Raw genomic sequence first — 17,378 nt, 5'->3', positions numbered from 1 at the left:
TGCTTGAATAACAGTCGATGATGCATGTTTTCGGAAAACCATAGCAATATGACGAGGCTATGGCACATTGTCACATGTAAACTACATTAATATATTGATACTGAGGTAATCATATCTAAAAGGTAAAGTGACGTTGAAAAAAAGTTCGAGCCTTCTCGGAAATTCAGTTTTCCGTTTTTATTCGTATGCTAGTCCATGTACGGTAGCATACATTATACACATATAACATATCCTATCCCTAAATATGCTCAATTGCTCAAATGGGTTTCACCCAGGGATATATAGGCCTACAGAGGTAGTCAGTAACGAAGTGCTTCTACTTTTTCGAAGTACTCAAGTAGTTTTCCTCTACTTCTGGTACTTACTCAAGTACATATTTTTTTCGCTACTTCTACTTCGTAATATTATGTGAATTACTTACTTACTTTTCGCTATTTTGAGTTTGTCAAGTAGAAGTAGTTTAATCCCCCAATAAGAAAGATAGAATAAGGAATTTCTGGGCTGTTTTCACGTAGTACCTACGTCCTACATTTAATTTTCATAAAAGTCACGTAATACCCAGGATTTTCGCTGGCGATTTTGAAGGGGGCGGAAACGCTCAGGGGCGATATGGGGGGCGCTGGGCTCAGGGGGGCGATATGGGGGGCGCTGGAGAAAAATGGCTTCGCAGTAGATGATGTGGTGGTAGGACATATCCTTAATGAGTATTCAGAGCAAATTAACACCGAAAACTTCACGAGTCAATTTCAAGTCATCAAGTAATCGGTGTCGATATAAATCACAGTATCTTGCATATGTTCGGATTGTTCGCGAAACGCTTGTGTAACCCGTGAAAGCGACCAATCATTCAATGACCGTGCGTTTCACTGAGCCTCGGTTGTTCTCTCCCAAATAAATTGACCGCAAACGAAGTGATAGAAGCTTACAGTATACGTTGTCGTAACTCAAGCAGTAAAGTAATGGAATAGCAAAATGTATATTTCTGTTATCTGTTCTTACCATTACCAAACCTCTTGTTTTATTGAAATTCAAGTCGAATATAGTTTATGTAGTCTTCGACCATTGTCGCAGGCTCCAATAGTATCGTATCTATTTGTAACTGGGTAGGCTACAATGTATTGCATCATTATCATTCCGATTCTCTATTCTCTATTTTGGCTGGTAACCCTAAACTGAGACTATGCAATTACGTAGTTTACCAGTTCTACGCATATGTGACCGATACAGCACCTTCTTGCGCTTATATTTAACTTTATATTCGTTCATCGGTTCGGAATCAGTGACCACTCGAACTGTATTTCAGACAGCTAGCAAATTGCAATGACGTATTCATGCCTCATACATACTTCGAAAGGGCAACTTGACTTGAAATGTGACTTGACTCGTGACTTGACTTGACTTGACTTGACTTGACTCGAGTCACCTCCAAAAATCGAGTGACTTGACTTGACTCGAGTCACCTTTGAAAATCGATTGACTTGACTTGACTCGAGTCAAAATGTGCAATGACTCGAAATGACTCGTGACTCGAAGGTAGTGACTTGATCCCAACACTGGCATGCACCTTACCAATCTCAAAAATATTACTTGCTGGTTACAAAAGCTTGCTCGAAATATGTTTGTGAATATTTAGTGACTCTCTGCTGTGAACTTGACCCGCAATCACACAACTTCAATAAGTTAGTAGTCAACGAATGATGCTTATTCAACCAATCAATGAAATTGATATCATTGTCTGATGTAAAAAATATAGCAGGCGTACGGGTTCAATCTTGACTTCATATGTGTTTATTGTATCATAAAAAAAAGAAAATCCGTGAGATTGGAGTGTTGGCTACTGCTGTATAACTTGTTAATTGGGTAATATCGGTATCAGTGTTGGGATGACTCGAGTCACCTTTTTCGTATGACTTGACTTGACTCGAGTCACTTTGCTAAAATGACTTGACTTGACTTGACTCGGCGTATCAGAAATGTGGATTGACTCGTGACTCGGAGCAAAATTCACGAGTCAATTTCAAGTCATCAAGTAATTGGTGTCGATAAAAATCACTGTATCTTAAATATGGCCGGATTGTTCGCAAAACGCTGGTGTAACCCGTGAGAGCGACCAATCATTCAATGATCGTACGTTTTACTGAACCTCCATTGTTCTCTCACAAATAAATTGTCCGCAAACGAATTGATCGAAGGTTACAGCTTACGTTGTCGTAAACTAGTACAGTAAAGTAATTTAGTAGCAAAATGTATATTTCTGTTTTCTGATCTTACCTTAACCAAACTCCAAACCTCTTTTTTTACTGAAATTGAATTCGAACATAGTTTGTATAGTCCTCAACCATTGCCACAGGCTCGAATTGTATCATATCAATTTGTAAATGGGTAATGTGTTGCATCTTATGAATTCGTTTCTCTATTCTCTATTTTGGCTGGTAACTATAAACTGAGGCTATGCAATTACTAATGTAGTTTAGCTGTTCTTCGTATATGTGAGCGATACAGCGCCTTCTTGCGTGTATATTTAACTCTATATTCGTTCATCGGTTGGTTCAGAATCAATGACCACTAAATCTGTAATTCAGACAGCTAGCAAAATGCAATGACGTTATCATGCCTCATACTTCGAAGAGGCAACTTGACTTGAATTGTGACTTGACTCGTGACTTGACTTGACTTGACTCGACTTGACTCGAGTCACCTCCAAAAATTGAGTGACTTGACTTGACTCGAGTCACCTTCGAAAATCGATTGACTTGACTTGACTCGAGTCAAAATGTTCAATGACTCGAAATGACTCGTGACTCGAAGGAAGTGACTTGATCCCAACACTGATCGGTATCAAGTATAGAAACCCGTTTTACACTCTGCTCAATATCAACGTGAGAGAGAGAGAGAGAGAATTCTTTTATTCGTCAACCATGAAATATAGTAAAGGCAATGTTCACAAACAATTCACGTCCAATAGTATACATTTTTTTCCTACTATATTTTACATGTTACGTAGCAATACATTGTCCGGTCTGGCCTAGACCGTTAAAGCGCAAGCTTATATTCCCTTGCAAGTCCTCGTCGAAAGTGCTGGCAAATCGACGGAAGACATTAGTTTTATGAGATTATTATATCACTTGATTGCCCCAGTTGATACATTTGGCGAAGTTTAAAACGTCAATAGGCCTATATGTGCTGCAGCGTTGTGGCAATATGTGGCCCGAGTCGTCGCTATATAGGTATCTGGTATCGTATACATTAATATATACGCGAACACCAATGTTCCCTCTAAGCTGCGCACGTGCGCAAATGCGCAGTGCTGACACGGTATCTGCGCACAGAAAGTAAGTTGCGCACAAAAAATCAGACGTGATGACCTTTTTTTAAGTCGTTACGCACTGTTGTCCAAGGGTCTGCGCAGTGAGTTGGTGAGTGTGCGCAGACTCGTCCAAAATTAGAGGGATCATCACTTCTATCACCTCACTGAAATTTAGGGTTGGAATTAGCAATATGACGTCACGTGACGTCATGAGGTTCACGTTCGCGTTCACACGAACCTGAACCTTTCAGAGGTTCACACCATCCCTAGTAATTAGAAACAATCTCTAGCTAATCATGCTTCATTCATGATACGTAGAATACCCTTTAACCCAAAAAAACTCGAACGTATTAATTACATGGAAAAATGTAATAATTAGATTCAGCTCAATTACAAATTACAATTGATCCAACTCCGAAGGCTATATACTGTGATCCTGTGATGGTTTCGGGCGACATGCGGATGTAATTTTCGGTCACGATTTTATTTGGTAACACACTGCGGGAAGTCGCATATGTTGGTTGGCTGAAACTTCAAAAGTCTTGGTGTGTCGAGTAGAAGTAACGGCCGGCTCTGAAATGCTTATTTTTTCATAAATGATGCATATTTTTTCTTGGCGCGCTGTGGGTACCCATAATAAAAAGTGGACATCATGTGATTAAACAAAACCACGCCAAGCGCGAAGAAAATTTTGAAATTGTTCGAAATCTTCCACAAAATGCTCTAAAATTTACGTTGATTTTCCAAATAATTTTGGCTCTCTTCGAGCTCGTGCGGCAGTTACGGTCCTGTTCAGAGGCCAAGTTGGGTGTTCGATTGGAAGTCTTTGCCGTCTAATATAGTTTAATCTTGGACGCCACCTAGCGGAGATTCGTAATGTCACCGATATCAGTGAGAAATATAAGACAAATCGACCATGTCGAGAAAGAAAACTACCAATAGACACTTACGTGACCTTTGACACGAACCAATCATGTTGCAGCAGGATGTAAACAAAGAACAAGCCCGGGCAAGCTTACTATGAGCTCTTATGGAAAAAGGTTGAAAAATGAAGGTTTTAAGCAAGATTACGTTGAATTGGGGATGACTGGCCTTAATGAATAGTAATAGCGTAGAGCTAGTATGTGGTTGCAGCTTTTAATCTAGGATGAACATGAATGGTGGCAAGTACGCACCAGCGTGCTGTGTCCAAATGCACGGGTTTTTGACAACTTTTCTGATTAGGCGACGATTGTTGTATACTATACTATAGGATTGTGGTAATGCATATTTTGACGATTTCATAGGCTCCAGGTCTCGAGCAAAATTTTCAAGCATATCTCATGTTCAGAAATATATATACTATAAAATATAGCTGCTGCCACACATCACAATTTTTGTGTATTGATTATGAAACTTGAAAGCTATGGAGATTCTATCGAATTTATGGATTTGAGTGGAACAGCATCTTCTTCTAACACCGCGGAGAAAGCTACGAAGTATTTCATGGAGCGCTATGCACACGATTTAGGGATAAAGATTGAGGAGACAATCCACTCTTTTTAGAAGCAATATTCTAGTGAACAGCCAATGTTATAGCAACTTGCGGAAAAGTGAGATAACACACTCAATGGAAATACACGTTCTCGGAAAATCCATTATTGATTCGTCTTGCACTTGTAAGACAGGGTAAGTAAGGAAAAAGACATTTTTCAGAGACTCCTTCAATAGATATTTTAACCATGATTTATTTTCATATTAGGTTCTGATATATGCTCTCATGCATATGCATTGATTAAGACAATCCAGCACCTGAAGCTAAAAGGACTACATTGTGATTTGCATCAGCATCAGTGAGCTCCATCGTGATTGACAAGCAATCTCTCCACCGTACTCGCAACCGATCAACTCCTGCCTCAAGGTAGATTTTGGTGTATCTGGTGTCTTCAGTTTTATAACATTCCATCAAACACAAATAATCCTAGAACATTTTCATCTGGAGAATTGTTCATTCAACAAATTGGGCATCTAAATGAGCTTCAATAATACACACCACTGGAATATCTAGACATGCACTGTTGGTACAGACTGACCATGGCACCGCGCAATTACGATCCGTAGCATGCTATTAGGCATTACGATATTGACAATGGAACTGAATTTGCACAATTGCCGAATATGTTGCGTCATTCATTTTTAATTTTCAATCTTGAATTAGAGTATGCAATTAGTCCATATATATTTGGTTAGTTGTGATACACAATGCTGCATAGTATGACACCAGACAAAATTTTATACTCCTTGATTCTTCCGATCAGCTGTTCAATATGAATACGTTCTCTCGCCATCTTTCTTGTTGTGGAACAGTCTGGCTCAGGCATTTGACGGTGTGTAAATCACGTGCAGGAATATTTAAATCTAGATTCAATTTCTTGATTTCAGACTCAATGGTGAATCCCTTTTCTGCCATGATAGCATTGCCTGGCTCACCATAGCTGAACTCCATCATTTTCTTACATTTCTTGTCGAATCCACATATTTAACTAATATTTCGATCTGAAATGCTCCCTGTAAATAGTTCCTGCACAAAAGTAAGTGTACCACAATCCATCAATCCTTTCAAAGTTGTATGTGATTTATTGACAGTCAATAATCATTCTAGATTTGAGAAATCATGAATGAATGCAAATGGTGCATTTTCAAGAACCACATATCTACATGGCCAAATCGCGATTTAATGAAGCAGTTACATATGGCTGACCCAATGGTTAAATACTATGCTTACAGCAATACTATAAATTTGACGTCAGTAGGATAAGTCGGGCAATTCAGAAAGAATTTAATGTAGTCTAGCATAAAATTTCAGCTTCTCCGCATCTTTTGACATTATGATGCTCCTCTGAGAACTGAACTTCACTAGCAATAATTGTCCGTCAATTTGTAATTTTCCTGGACGAGTTTACTGTTTTGTGCTTCTATGCTTCTTCCAGAAATTTGATTTTCTTGCGTTTTATCCATCGACTTCCTCTTTCTGCAGCTTCATAAAAGATATCCATCAAGCCTGCACAAAATATATAATATGTTTATTTTACAGAGCAATACTGCTGTGCAGGCACCTATCAAGGCGTACTCGTCCGACTCGTACAACGTATCACCGCTACCAATTTCAACTATTCGTCTCATTATTGAATACATTGTTTTCAACAATTTCAATACATTACACACCATCAAGCAACAAAACTGGAGTGGAATAAAACGAGACACACCAAGTCGATTGTGGCATCAAGTGTGACTGCATTTCAGATTGGACTCATTTTGAAACACAGAATTGTTTCATCTAGATCAGTGGTTCCCAACCTTTTTGACCTATCGCCCCCTTTTCAAGGTCAATACCGATCATCGCCCCCCAAATTTTGTGTACCGAAAATTGGGCATACAAACCTGTAATCATCGGCAGGTTGACTAAAAAAAAGGGTCAAATTTTCGGCTCGATGTCTAATTTGACACACTTTTGTAACTAAATTTCCGTGGGTTGACTAAAAATAAAAAAAAAATTGAAAAAATGTCAGCCGTTTTGACGCGTCATCGCCCCCCCGAATCGCCCCTTCGCTATTTTCGCCCCCTTTGTCCATTTTCGCCCCCCTGTCGCCCCCTTCGTCATTTTCGCCCCCCCCTAGACCGCCAAATCGCCCATGTTGGGAACGACTGATCTAGATTCTAGATTATGTCACGATTCAATATTTTTGGTACAATAATAGATATGTCATTTTCTTAATAAAATGAGAATTCAGATGACTACAAGGAAGTCCACATGCCTTTATCCAGATTTTACATTCTTCCATGCATGTCATTGGCTCTGGGAAAGGTAAAAGCGCACACCAGGAAAGGTCTGGGTAGCCATCTCCATGTTACGCAGGCTATTAGCACAGTGTTTATCCTGATAGATTCAATACACGAGCTAGAACAAAAAATGACGATTTCAGCCGGGAACAGATCATGTTGCCTAACATATATCATATTAATATGATCATTGAATATGCAGACAAGTGTCCAGTGTAACAGTAATTTGCTAGATAATGATACAGACTGTAGACTACTATATACAAATGTCGATTCCATAAATAGAACGCATATAACGCCACATAATGGATACCACACATATCCTGACTCAATATTCCTCTAATACACTCTATTCGCTACAACAATCCTATAGTATACGACTAAGGATAATACAGCAATAGTTGCTTCATCCGAAAAGTTGTCAGAAATTCATTCATTTGGACATACCATGCTGATGCGTGCTTGCCATCATTCATGCTTATTGTAGGTTATAACACTGCATATACATACTAGCTCTACGTTATTACCATTCAGCAAAGCCAGCTATTCCCAATTCAATGTAATTTTGCTAAAAACCTATATTTTTCAACCCTTTTCCATAAGAGCTCATAGTAAGCTTGCCCGGGCTTGTTCTTTGTTTACATCCTACTGCAACCTGATTCGTTCGTGTCAAAGGTCACGTAAGTGTCTATTATAATTTGAAGTTCGAAGTTGTAAGGAACCAGGAAGTGAGCCTGTGACGCCGCCGAATCAAGGCAATGGCGGCTGTCTTACCGAGAACACTATACTGCCGGATACATTTATCGTTTCAAACTTTGTATCGAACTTCGAATTCCAGTAGCCAAAAACGAACTTTTCACAGCTCAGAAAAAAGGTGAGTTGCAGCAGCTCCTAAATAGTTGTGAATGATGTGGAAATGTATCTTTAATGCGGCCACAAGTAATAAAATCCCAGTTCTACATCACGTTATTGGGTGTTTATACGCCTTATGAATTTCATTGCACTTTGTGACAATGCTGTCGATTGATCTCGACTTCGCAGATATGTCATTTCCATTCCACTAACGTGCTGCATATCTTTAATGTGTTTGGTATTCTACAATACAACCGTCCACAGTTGAAATTACTGTCGAAACTATAGTTCTTGATAAATTAACTCTCAGTGGCAAGGATCGTATAATTTCAGTTCTTGAAAAATCATATCTTACTGTGCTACTCAACTCAAATCATTAGAATTAATGCTCTATTCAGATTTGAGTACGCGAATCATTGTCTCCAGCTCTAGAGCCATGCTCCTCCCGTAGCCCTTGTCACATACATTACACCCTCTCTCTCAAAACTGGAGAACCCTATGTTTTGCCAGAGTGGAAATGGTGGCAAATGTCACGCGCAACTTTCCGTTTCATTCCTTAATTATTCTATGGAAGAAACCCTTCTGTCACGCGCAACTTATTGCCGAAAACAACCAGTGATTCCAGTCTGGTTTGTAGTCGCCTAGACCTAACCCTGACCATAGTCAGTGATACGCATCAATTAAGCCCCAAGAAAACAGGAATGATTGGATACGATAGGAAATATTGCGAGACGTGGGGCATGTAGCCCACTGTATCATGATCGACTTGAAAATCGAAACAAGCGTGGTTTGAAGTTTCATTGCTGTAGTTTCGTAATTTCTCATGCAGACATCAAGCTAAAATTATTGATGGAAAGGCGATGGCCAAGCAGATTCGAAACGAAATTAAACAGGAGATATCCTCCAGGACTAAGGAAGGTCACAAGCCACCACATCTAACCGCTGTCCTAGTGGGAAACGATGCAGCTAGTGAAACATATGTCCGGAATAAAATTAAAGCTTGTAATGATGTAGGTATGTTTGCAAAGTATCTGTTCTCATGTGAGTTTAGTACGCCATTGGTGCGAATGACTTGTCGGCCAGTATGATATTGATGATGTCATGTGCATGCCCGATGTCTTTGTCGGTTCTGCACCCAATATTGAGCAAAAAGTCATCCATCTGGATCACGAGTTACCGCAATCGCTATTTTGCTGTTGATATCCGGTACATGCTGTTGCCCGCTGTTTAAATTCTTGAAGATGTGCACTTTGTGCAGGTCCTTATTTTACACAATAGTAGCATTTCCAAAATTCAAAATGAAATTCCAAACAAAAAATCGTGTACACCAGTGGTTCTTAACTTCGGGTAATTACCCCCAAAGGGGTAATTTACCAATTTTTTTATGGGTAATTCGAATTGACGTTTTTTATATACCGGTATTTATAACAATGCACTGAAGTATTTTCAAACGTAAATATTAATGTAGGCTAACATATACTTTTGCGAGCTTGTACATATTTCGTTTCACTTAACACACCATCCCTGCTGTGATATAGTAACCATTAGTGATTATAAATAACAGGACCGAATGTAGTTTAGTATAGTGCTTGGTAAGTCCAATTTATTTTGCAATAGTGCAGATCATATATTGTTGTCCATGCTGTTTAATTGAAAGACAACAGGGACGTCTAAGTTTAGCTTTACACCTATAATGTAATATCAATGTATTAGAAATATAGTTGTTAGTATTGAAAAGTGTAGAGGTCTACTCTAGTCAGCAAAATTGAGTCTGGAATCGTCAAAATGGCTTTTGTGTTCGCCTTCAAAATGAATAACCAATCATTGTCCTGATTGTATTGAACATTTTAATTGAATTTCCTTCAAATTATTGCTGTGAAGTAGGAGTTTCTGCAATGGTATCTATCAAAACGAAATATGTTTGTGATTGACAATTACATGAGATGCTGTCCATTATCCTACCCTTGGTATAGATTTGACCACTGGATAACAACAACTGCCAGATCCCATTGACTTGATCTTTCTAACGTGCATTTCAGTGTACATTATGACATCCTACTTGTGCTGTTTTACAATTAATTGAGTGCAAGCTGTAACTTGTTATTTTTTGAAAAGGGATTATTGAATCCCGTGATTTTCTTCTTGGGGGTAATGATATGAAAAAGGTTAAGAACCACTGGTGTACACAGTGTCATGACTTAATATGTTATCGAAGTTACTCCAGTTTATTTTCTACTTAACATTAGTCTTGCATTAATGTTGTGGATGCACAAATATCAAGAACTATAGAGATAGTGACCACTCAGAAACTGTATTTGGTATTTAGCAGCAATCCAATATAACATTTGCATGTTACATTCATGTCAATAGGCAAATAGTTGTAGTTTGTAATCTTGGCTGGTATCAAATGCATCTATAATATCTGTTCTGTTGGCTATTTGTGAATGAAGAAGAAACTGTCTTGCTACGGTAGGCCTATCTAATAATATTTAATCCGTAATATTTGGTTTGTCTACACTTTTTGACTGGGCTTATGTTATCACTTTTGTAGAAAATTAGATCGTATTATAAGTGAAAATAATTTATAATGTAATTTTGGGTAATTTCAATTAATAAAGCACTTTAACAAAATGTAAGTATTTCATCATCACAGCACGTTTTGTGGGTTGAATTCATGTTAGTTACAAAATGAGTCATATTTACAATTGAATTCCTGAATTGGAGGACCTATTCAAAATGAGGCGTCATTGGAAGCAAAGCAACACACAATTGGCTAGGAAAAGGGGTGCGTCCTTCAAATAGAGGGCGTTCCCTAAGTGATGTTATAATCACTTGTTGTGAGAAAAGGGAATTCAAATCGGAACAGTTGCTGTTCCTGTTCCTTGCATCCAGTAAGAAAGGTGTAAAAGGCCAATAATATTTTTGTATTATCTAAAATCTGTTCAGTTGACTGACAAAGTCATCAGACTTGTCCATAACTGCTAATTGGTATCCGCGTGAGCTCATAGCTCTCTCTTTACAATCATACACTCATCAATTCATGGTTGCAATTGACAATCCTTGCTTTGAACTGAAGTTGTTTCAACAGGAATAACCAGCAACACAATACACGTGTCAACAGCAGTCACACAGGATGAATTGTTGCACCTTGTTGGCACAGTCAATGATGATGCATCTGTAGACGGTCTACTTGTCCAATTGCCTCTGCCGGAACACATTGGTGAGTTACACGTTAATGACTTGGTTATCAAATTGACAATCAACAGGCTCATTTACATAGCGATTTTAGTCATTCTTCAAGACGTCTTGAACTTAGTAACGGCATGAGCAGTATCAGTCTTGTTAGTATCTTGCTTTCAGTACCAACCATATTCTCGAGATAGTGTAATGGTTATACGTCCGGCTCCTCTAGCGGTAGGTCGTGGGTTCGATCCCCGGCCGGGTCATACCAAAGACTCGAAAATTGGTGCTAGGCGCTCAGCAATCACGGATAGCATGGAGGAGAAAAAAAACGGGGGCGCAGACTAGATGACCTGATGGGGCCGTATCGCAACTCCGTCGTCAAAGCATCTCGATGGTGCAGGCGAAAAAGAATACCATATCTCTCTCTCTCTCTCGTGCACACGTCATATATAAGATAGCAGATAGGCGTAGGGACTATGTGAGTACTGGTACCAAACCAACATGGAAATAAAAGTGTTTGGTTCTAGTGTCAGTAACGCGTGACCACAAAATATGAAGCTATATCCCAAAATATGACTTCCTCAGTTCAGTGGATGATAAATGCACAAGGTATGCCTGACCATTCTAGGACTGTCAACTGGTTGTTACAACTAGCCTAGCATAATCCCCAAGCACATTTGTGAATGGCCGTGGCCATACAAATAGGCTCTTGTAAATGGAATTGCATTCTCCAAGCCTTCTCATGACTAAATCCAAGATACCTCAACTCGTAAGTAAATTCATCATGTTAACGGGCCTAATAACTGAAGAAAATGAGACGGAACGAATATGTGTGACGGTAACACAGTTCGTGTACATCAAAATATACATGAGTGAAATGAGGTATTATCTGCATTTCTGAGATATGCTTTTGCAAGTTAATTTTGGAAGTTGTCGCATATTATCTCATTTCAAGCCAAAACCATAATGCACCGAGTTGCCAAGATGCTTGAACCGTTTATGTACCGATGTTCAATACATGGGAATTACTGGTAACTAATATGTAAAAATGTTATTGTCAAATCAGATTTGAGACTTGATCCAATCAAGGAAGGTCATGACTTCTTTCCATACTTGCTTCGAGTACAACCTTAATCTGATTTGACCATACCATTTCACCCTGACCAAACAGTCAGCTCAGGGCGACGACAAATGGAACTTGGGTAATCTTATTTGACTTCTGGCTTTGAATCAATGCAGCATCATTCAACCCATTAATAGTTTCATAGGAATATGAGCGTTTATAGCGTGATCTGTGCTTGAGAATTCACATGCATGTTTGCATTTCATGGTTGCACAATGTGCAAGTCAACATAAATCAAAATTGTCTGCAACTTGTATTGCAATGCATCCTGCTGTTACTTTCCAATAAAAATTGCAGATGAAAGAACAGTGTGCAATTCTGTGACAACGGAAAAAGATGTCGACGGTTTCCATGTAACGAACGTCGGACGGTTATGCCTCGATATTCCGTCTATTCTGCCGGCCACCCCTGCTGGAGTTTGGGAGATGTTACAGCGTTCCGGTAAGACTTTTAACAAAGTATCGTAGTCCTGCCATGTGGAGGCCAAGAAAGTTTGGCGGAGCCAGTTACTTCCGCACTGAACTGATACTAGCCTCCTATAAAAATTCTTGTGACGAAACAATACCAGATGACTGAAGTTTAACTGGTGTTTACTACAGCAATGTACATTAATATCAAAGAAGAGGCCAAGAAAGTTTGGCGGAGCCAGTTACTTCCGCACTGAGCTGATACCAGCCTCTTATAAAAATTGTTACGATGAAACAATGCCAGATGACTATGAAGTTGAACTGGTGTTTACTGCAGTAACGTACATCAATTTCCATCTTGTCCAAGTATAGAAGTACCTTAGCGATGCGATTTTGTGTCGAGAGTAGCTGATGTTACGAGCAATCTTCCACCGCCGAGAAATGATAATATTTGAGAGGGGGACTAACCTCTGAACCTCTTCCATTTTGCAATTTCTAATTTTAGTAAAATTAACGTCATGCACTAATGACATGGTCAAGAATATCTTGCCATATTATATACATCAAAAGAAGTGAGTCCATGCTGCACTGCATAAAACGATATTTAGACGAATACTTAATCTGCTACGTGTATTGGGTTATTTTTAATGATGTACTATCATGGCACTTGCTATTTGGATGCGGGCCGTATTGTGGATTCTTATGTTTGAGACTTGGTTCAACTTTAGATAATCGGTGGCAAGGCATCTGTAATTGACTTCATCATTGCAGTTGGAACTCTTGCATTTGTTCGCTGCCCAGGTTACAGGTGCTCCTCTAATATGATTTTTCCTCCATCAGGTGTCGATACTTTCGCAAAAACGGCTGTCGTGTGCGGACGTTCCAAAAATGTGGGGATGCCTATAGCGATGTTGCTACACACCGACCATAGGCACGAAAGGCCAGGCGGAGATGCCACGGTGACGATGACTCACAGATTCACACCGAAGGAGCAATTGAAAGTGTTCACGAAACAGGCAGATATAGTTATCGTGGCTGCTGGTAGGTTCCTGTTATATTCTACGCTTGAGTAGACCTAACATATCATTGGATTGTATTTTCATGAATGCACTCTACGTTGGCAAATTGTGCATGTGGCTTTTCCCACTTCACTTGAATGACTGCAATAGTGTGTCTGCCTTTCTTGCCAAGATTCTGTTCTGCCTTTTTGTGCAACATTTTTACACCGTCGGTGATTATACTGCGAATTTCATGCAGTTTCATCCTTATTTTGCGTGGAAACATTTGCTTTTGGTGATTTGCTGTGTTGAATTCGGACTTTTTTTAGGAAAACCGAACCTTATTACTGCTGACATGATCAAGGAGGGTGCTTGCGTCATCGACGTGGGCATAAATCGTATAAAGGACAAAAAGACTGGCAGAACTAAACTTGTTGGGGATGTCGACTTTGAAGGTAAAAGCAACGTATCTGTATCACATTTGTTAGTTCCCATCCTTGCGTTTCCATGAATCTCACTTGATCAGTGGTATCCTGCTTACCATGGAAATTATTTATCTGTCGATCGGTGATTGAAGTATATAGGGCAGTGGTTCTGAACCTTTTTGTCTTCGTGGACCCCTTCTGGACAGTCACGGTCCCCCGCGGACCCTCCCGAAGTTTTAGTTCAAATTTAGCTCCAATATCGTGCAATCTTGTGCAAATGATATCTGTAAGCTAGTGATTATCAGCAACAAAATGTCTTTTCTTGAAAAAAATCATAGGCCTATTTATGTAGAAATTGGGTTGACTTTTATTATATCAAATTGAATTTTGCAACTGTATTTCTTGAAATATGTGGTTTTGTCTTGAAAATCCGCGCCTTCGATTTGATATGAACGACTGCAGAAAATCCATTTCCACAGAGATAGGTAGTGGTGAATGTAGAAATAACGCGGAACGCTTCCGACGACATATTTGGGTATGATCGCAAAAATATATTGCACCAAAATTGACAAACAATTTTGTAATGAACATATAACGTCAAGCCTGGTCATTTCTATCAAGCACCACATCTTGAACTTATCGGAAAATGGTTATGTATATCACAGGAGAAAATGGATTTTTTGCAGTCACCATGATTTGCCTCACTAATCTCCAACTTTTTTTCCACAATTCGCAACAATACATCTATAAACAGCAAAATATATGTATCAGTAGACTATTGGTAATTTAGCAATTAAAATGAGTCTACCCAGTAGGATATTTCATCTCTGACAGCCATTCTGTTTATGTGAGTTCTGGAGCTTTAATACTAGTAATGACTAGGGCAAGTTTTTGTTGCACTAAAAGCCTGAGATAGTTGCATTTATTTTTTTAATTTTAACAAAAGTTGCAGAAGTTGCATTTATACAATTTTTTGAAATCATGAGGGTATGAGATACTCGTAAGGTTCCAGCAGTTTAAAATTTGCATGGTGTCTGCTTGGTCCGTTTCTTCCTTCGCTATTCAGTCGATCATGGTTACATTTTTATTTACATAGGGTTCGCACAGTTGGTTCAGGGAGTTTCATGACTAGACTAATGTAATAGTGGGTATGCCGCATGCCCGAAAAAATTGCTAGGTAAACACGGCATACCCAGTATACCTGCGTCCGCCGCCTATGGTGGGCCGCATTGTCACTTGAAATCCAATAATTTAGTCTTTATTATAGTTTTATAGCGTATTTTGCGCAATAGTTGATAAAAGTTGCATGAAAAATATAGACAAAAGTTGCAAAAAGTTGCAACATAAAACTCCTCCAAACAGATTAAAACACCATACTACATACTTTATGAGTATTTACGAAGCTTCCAGAAGCTGTAAAAAAAGTTGCAAAAGTTGCAAAAACTTGGCCTAGTAATGACGCAAAACTGCCTCGCGATTTTCCTGATTAAAAAAATATGAATTAGGTTATCAACTATTTTGTAAATTTAGAGGCTTCGCGGACCCCACCGGTTGAGAACCACTGATATAGGGCCTGGTGATATAATGTTTGTATGACACATCGTTAACATGGATTTGCAGCACCAAGTAAATTTCGTTGAGGTTGGCTACGTCTGCTTGTTAAGTTCCCAATGCCTTTACCATGCTATATCTGTTGGGCAATTATAATAAGACATATCTCATTCTTTGACTAGAACTGGTTGTGCAATGCCTATTTCTTTGGTTGGCGAATGAACAAACTCCTATGGGAAATTCTTGAGCTCATATGCTAGTGACTAACTCTGAGAAGATGCACTATATCAGCCGTTCTATAACATATTTTCCGGGAATTGAATCTTGAAATTTTCAACGTATTTCCAGCTACTATAGCCATGTGATTGTGATACCATCATTATGTAACTCGGAGATTTTAACAGAGATACTATGAAGTGTGCCAGTGTGTTTGAGTTTGATAACAATTCGATCTCTTGGCAGGTGTCAGAAAAGTTGCCGGCTACATTACACCCGTACCTGGTGGCGTCGGTCCTATGACTGTGGCGATGCTCTGTAGAAACACGCTGATCGCGTCGAAAGGTGAAATCGTCTTCTGAGTGTTCGCGCTCTTTGTCATTTTACACTGTGTCAAATTTAGTTGCTGTTCCCCTGGTAGGGATTTTGACGGCTTGTAGCCAATGACGTTTATTTTTGAACTTTCTCTGTGATAGCGTGTAGTTCCGTACGATTTATAATTAAGTGTTTTGATTGATACTGTCTCTAACAGACCGCTTTCAAAAGGCACTTTTCATTGTTTTTGGCTTAAAATTATTATTCAGCAGTTCAAGTTCAGCTTAGGGTGAAACCCATTTTAATGTATAAATTCATATCGTGTGTATGGGCATGTCTCAATACTGTGAATGCGGGAGCACATCTTTTCGAGTGACTAGAATTCCGGTACCCTATATTATTGCATTTAGTAGCTACTATCATTTCACAAATTGGAGTATTTAAGCTCTTGTACTCAATAGCCATCCAATTCCATATGTCAAACCGTGACTACTTTCAATTGAATGCTATCGACTGTTACTGTGTCGAATTTTGGTTATATTACCTATATTACGAATAACCTGTGTTTGGTCTGAAAACTGTGTCTGAAACTGTTACATTTGTTCGATCTGCTAGCCCATAGCATCTCCATTACACAAATATATCTATTGCATGGCTTTAAACGATTGCACAGTGCACACATTTGACTTCGTTTCTGTAACTGATGAGAAAACTGTTTCACACGTACTTTTACCGTGCACTTGAGTTCCGTTTTAACTTCGTGTCATTCATTTTGCCATCTTGATCAGAGCTCAATAAAGCCGAGCAACCATCCTCAACCAGACTCTGGCGGCTATAGGCGGGCAACACTTTGCTTCGTGTGCGGATATGGTGCCAATAGCTGGGCGGTGGTAGATTCGAAGCCGGTTTCGTCTAATTGACTTTACCATCTGTAGAGGTTGACCGGGAGTCAACAACAGCACAGCCTGATATCACTTTATGTACACAAAAGTCGCAATCAAAATGTGTTTCATATTTCCTGTTTATATTGGATCCAAAATGAGTCGCACGCGATCCGTGGTAGCTGTGTAGCTTTTAGTAGACTGTGAGGTTGGCTGTATGATGTATATTCGTGATTCGTTTTTATTGGGTGTACCATGTCACGAAATTTTGCCTGATAATTATTGCACAACGTGAACTGAA

General features: G+C 39.1%; 1 protein-coding gene and 2 long non-coding RNA genes across 3 annotated transcripts; 2 read left to right on the top strand and 1 right to left on the bottom strand.

Annotated features, from left to right (window-relative positions):
• The first annotated feature begins 4,287 nt into the window (after positions 1-4,287).
• Positions 4,288-6,664, top strand: LOC145459438 (uncharacterized). Its single transcript, XR_013921416.1, has 3 exons — positions 4,288-4,975; positions 5,049-5,207; positions 6,381-6,664. It is a non-coding gene; the product is annotated as an uncharacterized LOC145459438 (long non-coding RNA).
• Positions 5,904-7,814, bottom strand: LOC145459439 (uncharacterized). Its single transcript, XR_013921417.1, has 2 exons — positions 7,102-7,814; positions 5,904-6,347 (listed from the first exon to the last, which is right to left on the bottom strand). It is a non-coding gene; the product is annotated as an uncharacterized LOC145459439 (long non-coding RNA).
• A 3-nt stretch (positions 7,815-7,817) lies between these two features.
• On the top strand, positions 7,818-17,378 carry LOC145459437 (bifunctional methylenetetrahydrofolate dehydrogenase/cyclohydrolase, mitochondrial-like). The gene is made up of 8 exons (XM_080338071.1): positions 7,818-8,000; positions 8,808-8,992; positions 11,067-11,198; positions 12,582-12,725; positions 13,532-13,732; positions 14,019-14,144; positions 16,128-16,226; positions 16,985-17,378. The coding sequence occupies exons 1-8, from the start codon at positions 7,885-7,887 to the stop codon at positions 17,032-17,034; spliced, it is 1,053 nt and encodes a 350-aa protein (XP_080194197.1). The 5' UTR covers positions 7,818-7,884; the 3' UTR covers positions 17,035-17,378.

The sequence above is a fragment of the Botryllus schlosseri genome, chromosome 16, assembly GCF_051294905.1.
Source record: "Botryllus schlosseri isolate E-star chromosome 16, Bs_hap1, whole genome shotgun sequence".
Classification (NCBI taxonomy): Eukaryota; Metazoa; Chordata; class Ascidiacea; order Stolidobranchia; family Styelidae; genus Botryllus; species Botryllus schlosseri.
Note: the sequence above shows the minus strand (reverse complement) of the source record. Positions and strands in the feature narration are given on the sequence as shown.

Excerpts from the sequence above, each read along its gene's own strand:
- LOC145459437 (XM_080338071.1), top strand. The coding sequence starts at position 7,885 with ATGGCGGCTGTCTTACCGAGAACACTATACTGCCGGATACATTTATCG. Across the intron at positions 13,733-14,018 it reads TATAGTTATCGTGGCTGCTG|GAAAACCGAACCTTATTACT; the intron begins GTAGGTTCCTGT and ends GACTTTTTTTAG. Across the intron at positions 14,145-16,127 it reads TGGGGATGTCGACTTTGAAG|GTGTCAGAAAAGTTGCCGGC; the intron begins GTAAAAGCAACG and ends ATCTCTTGGCAG.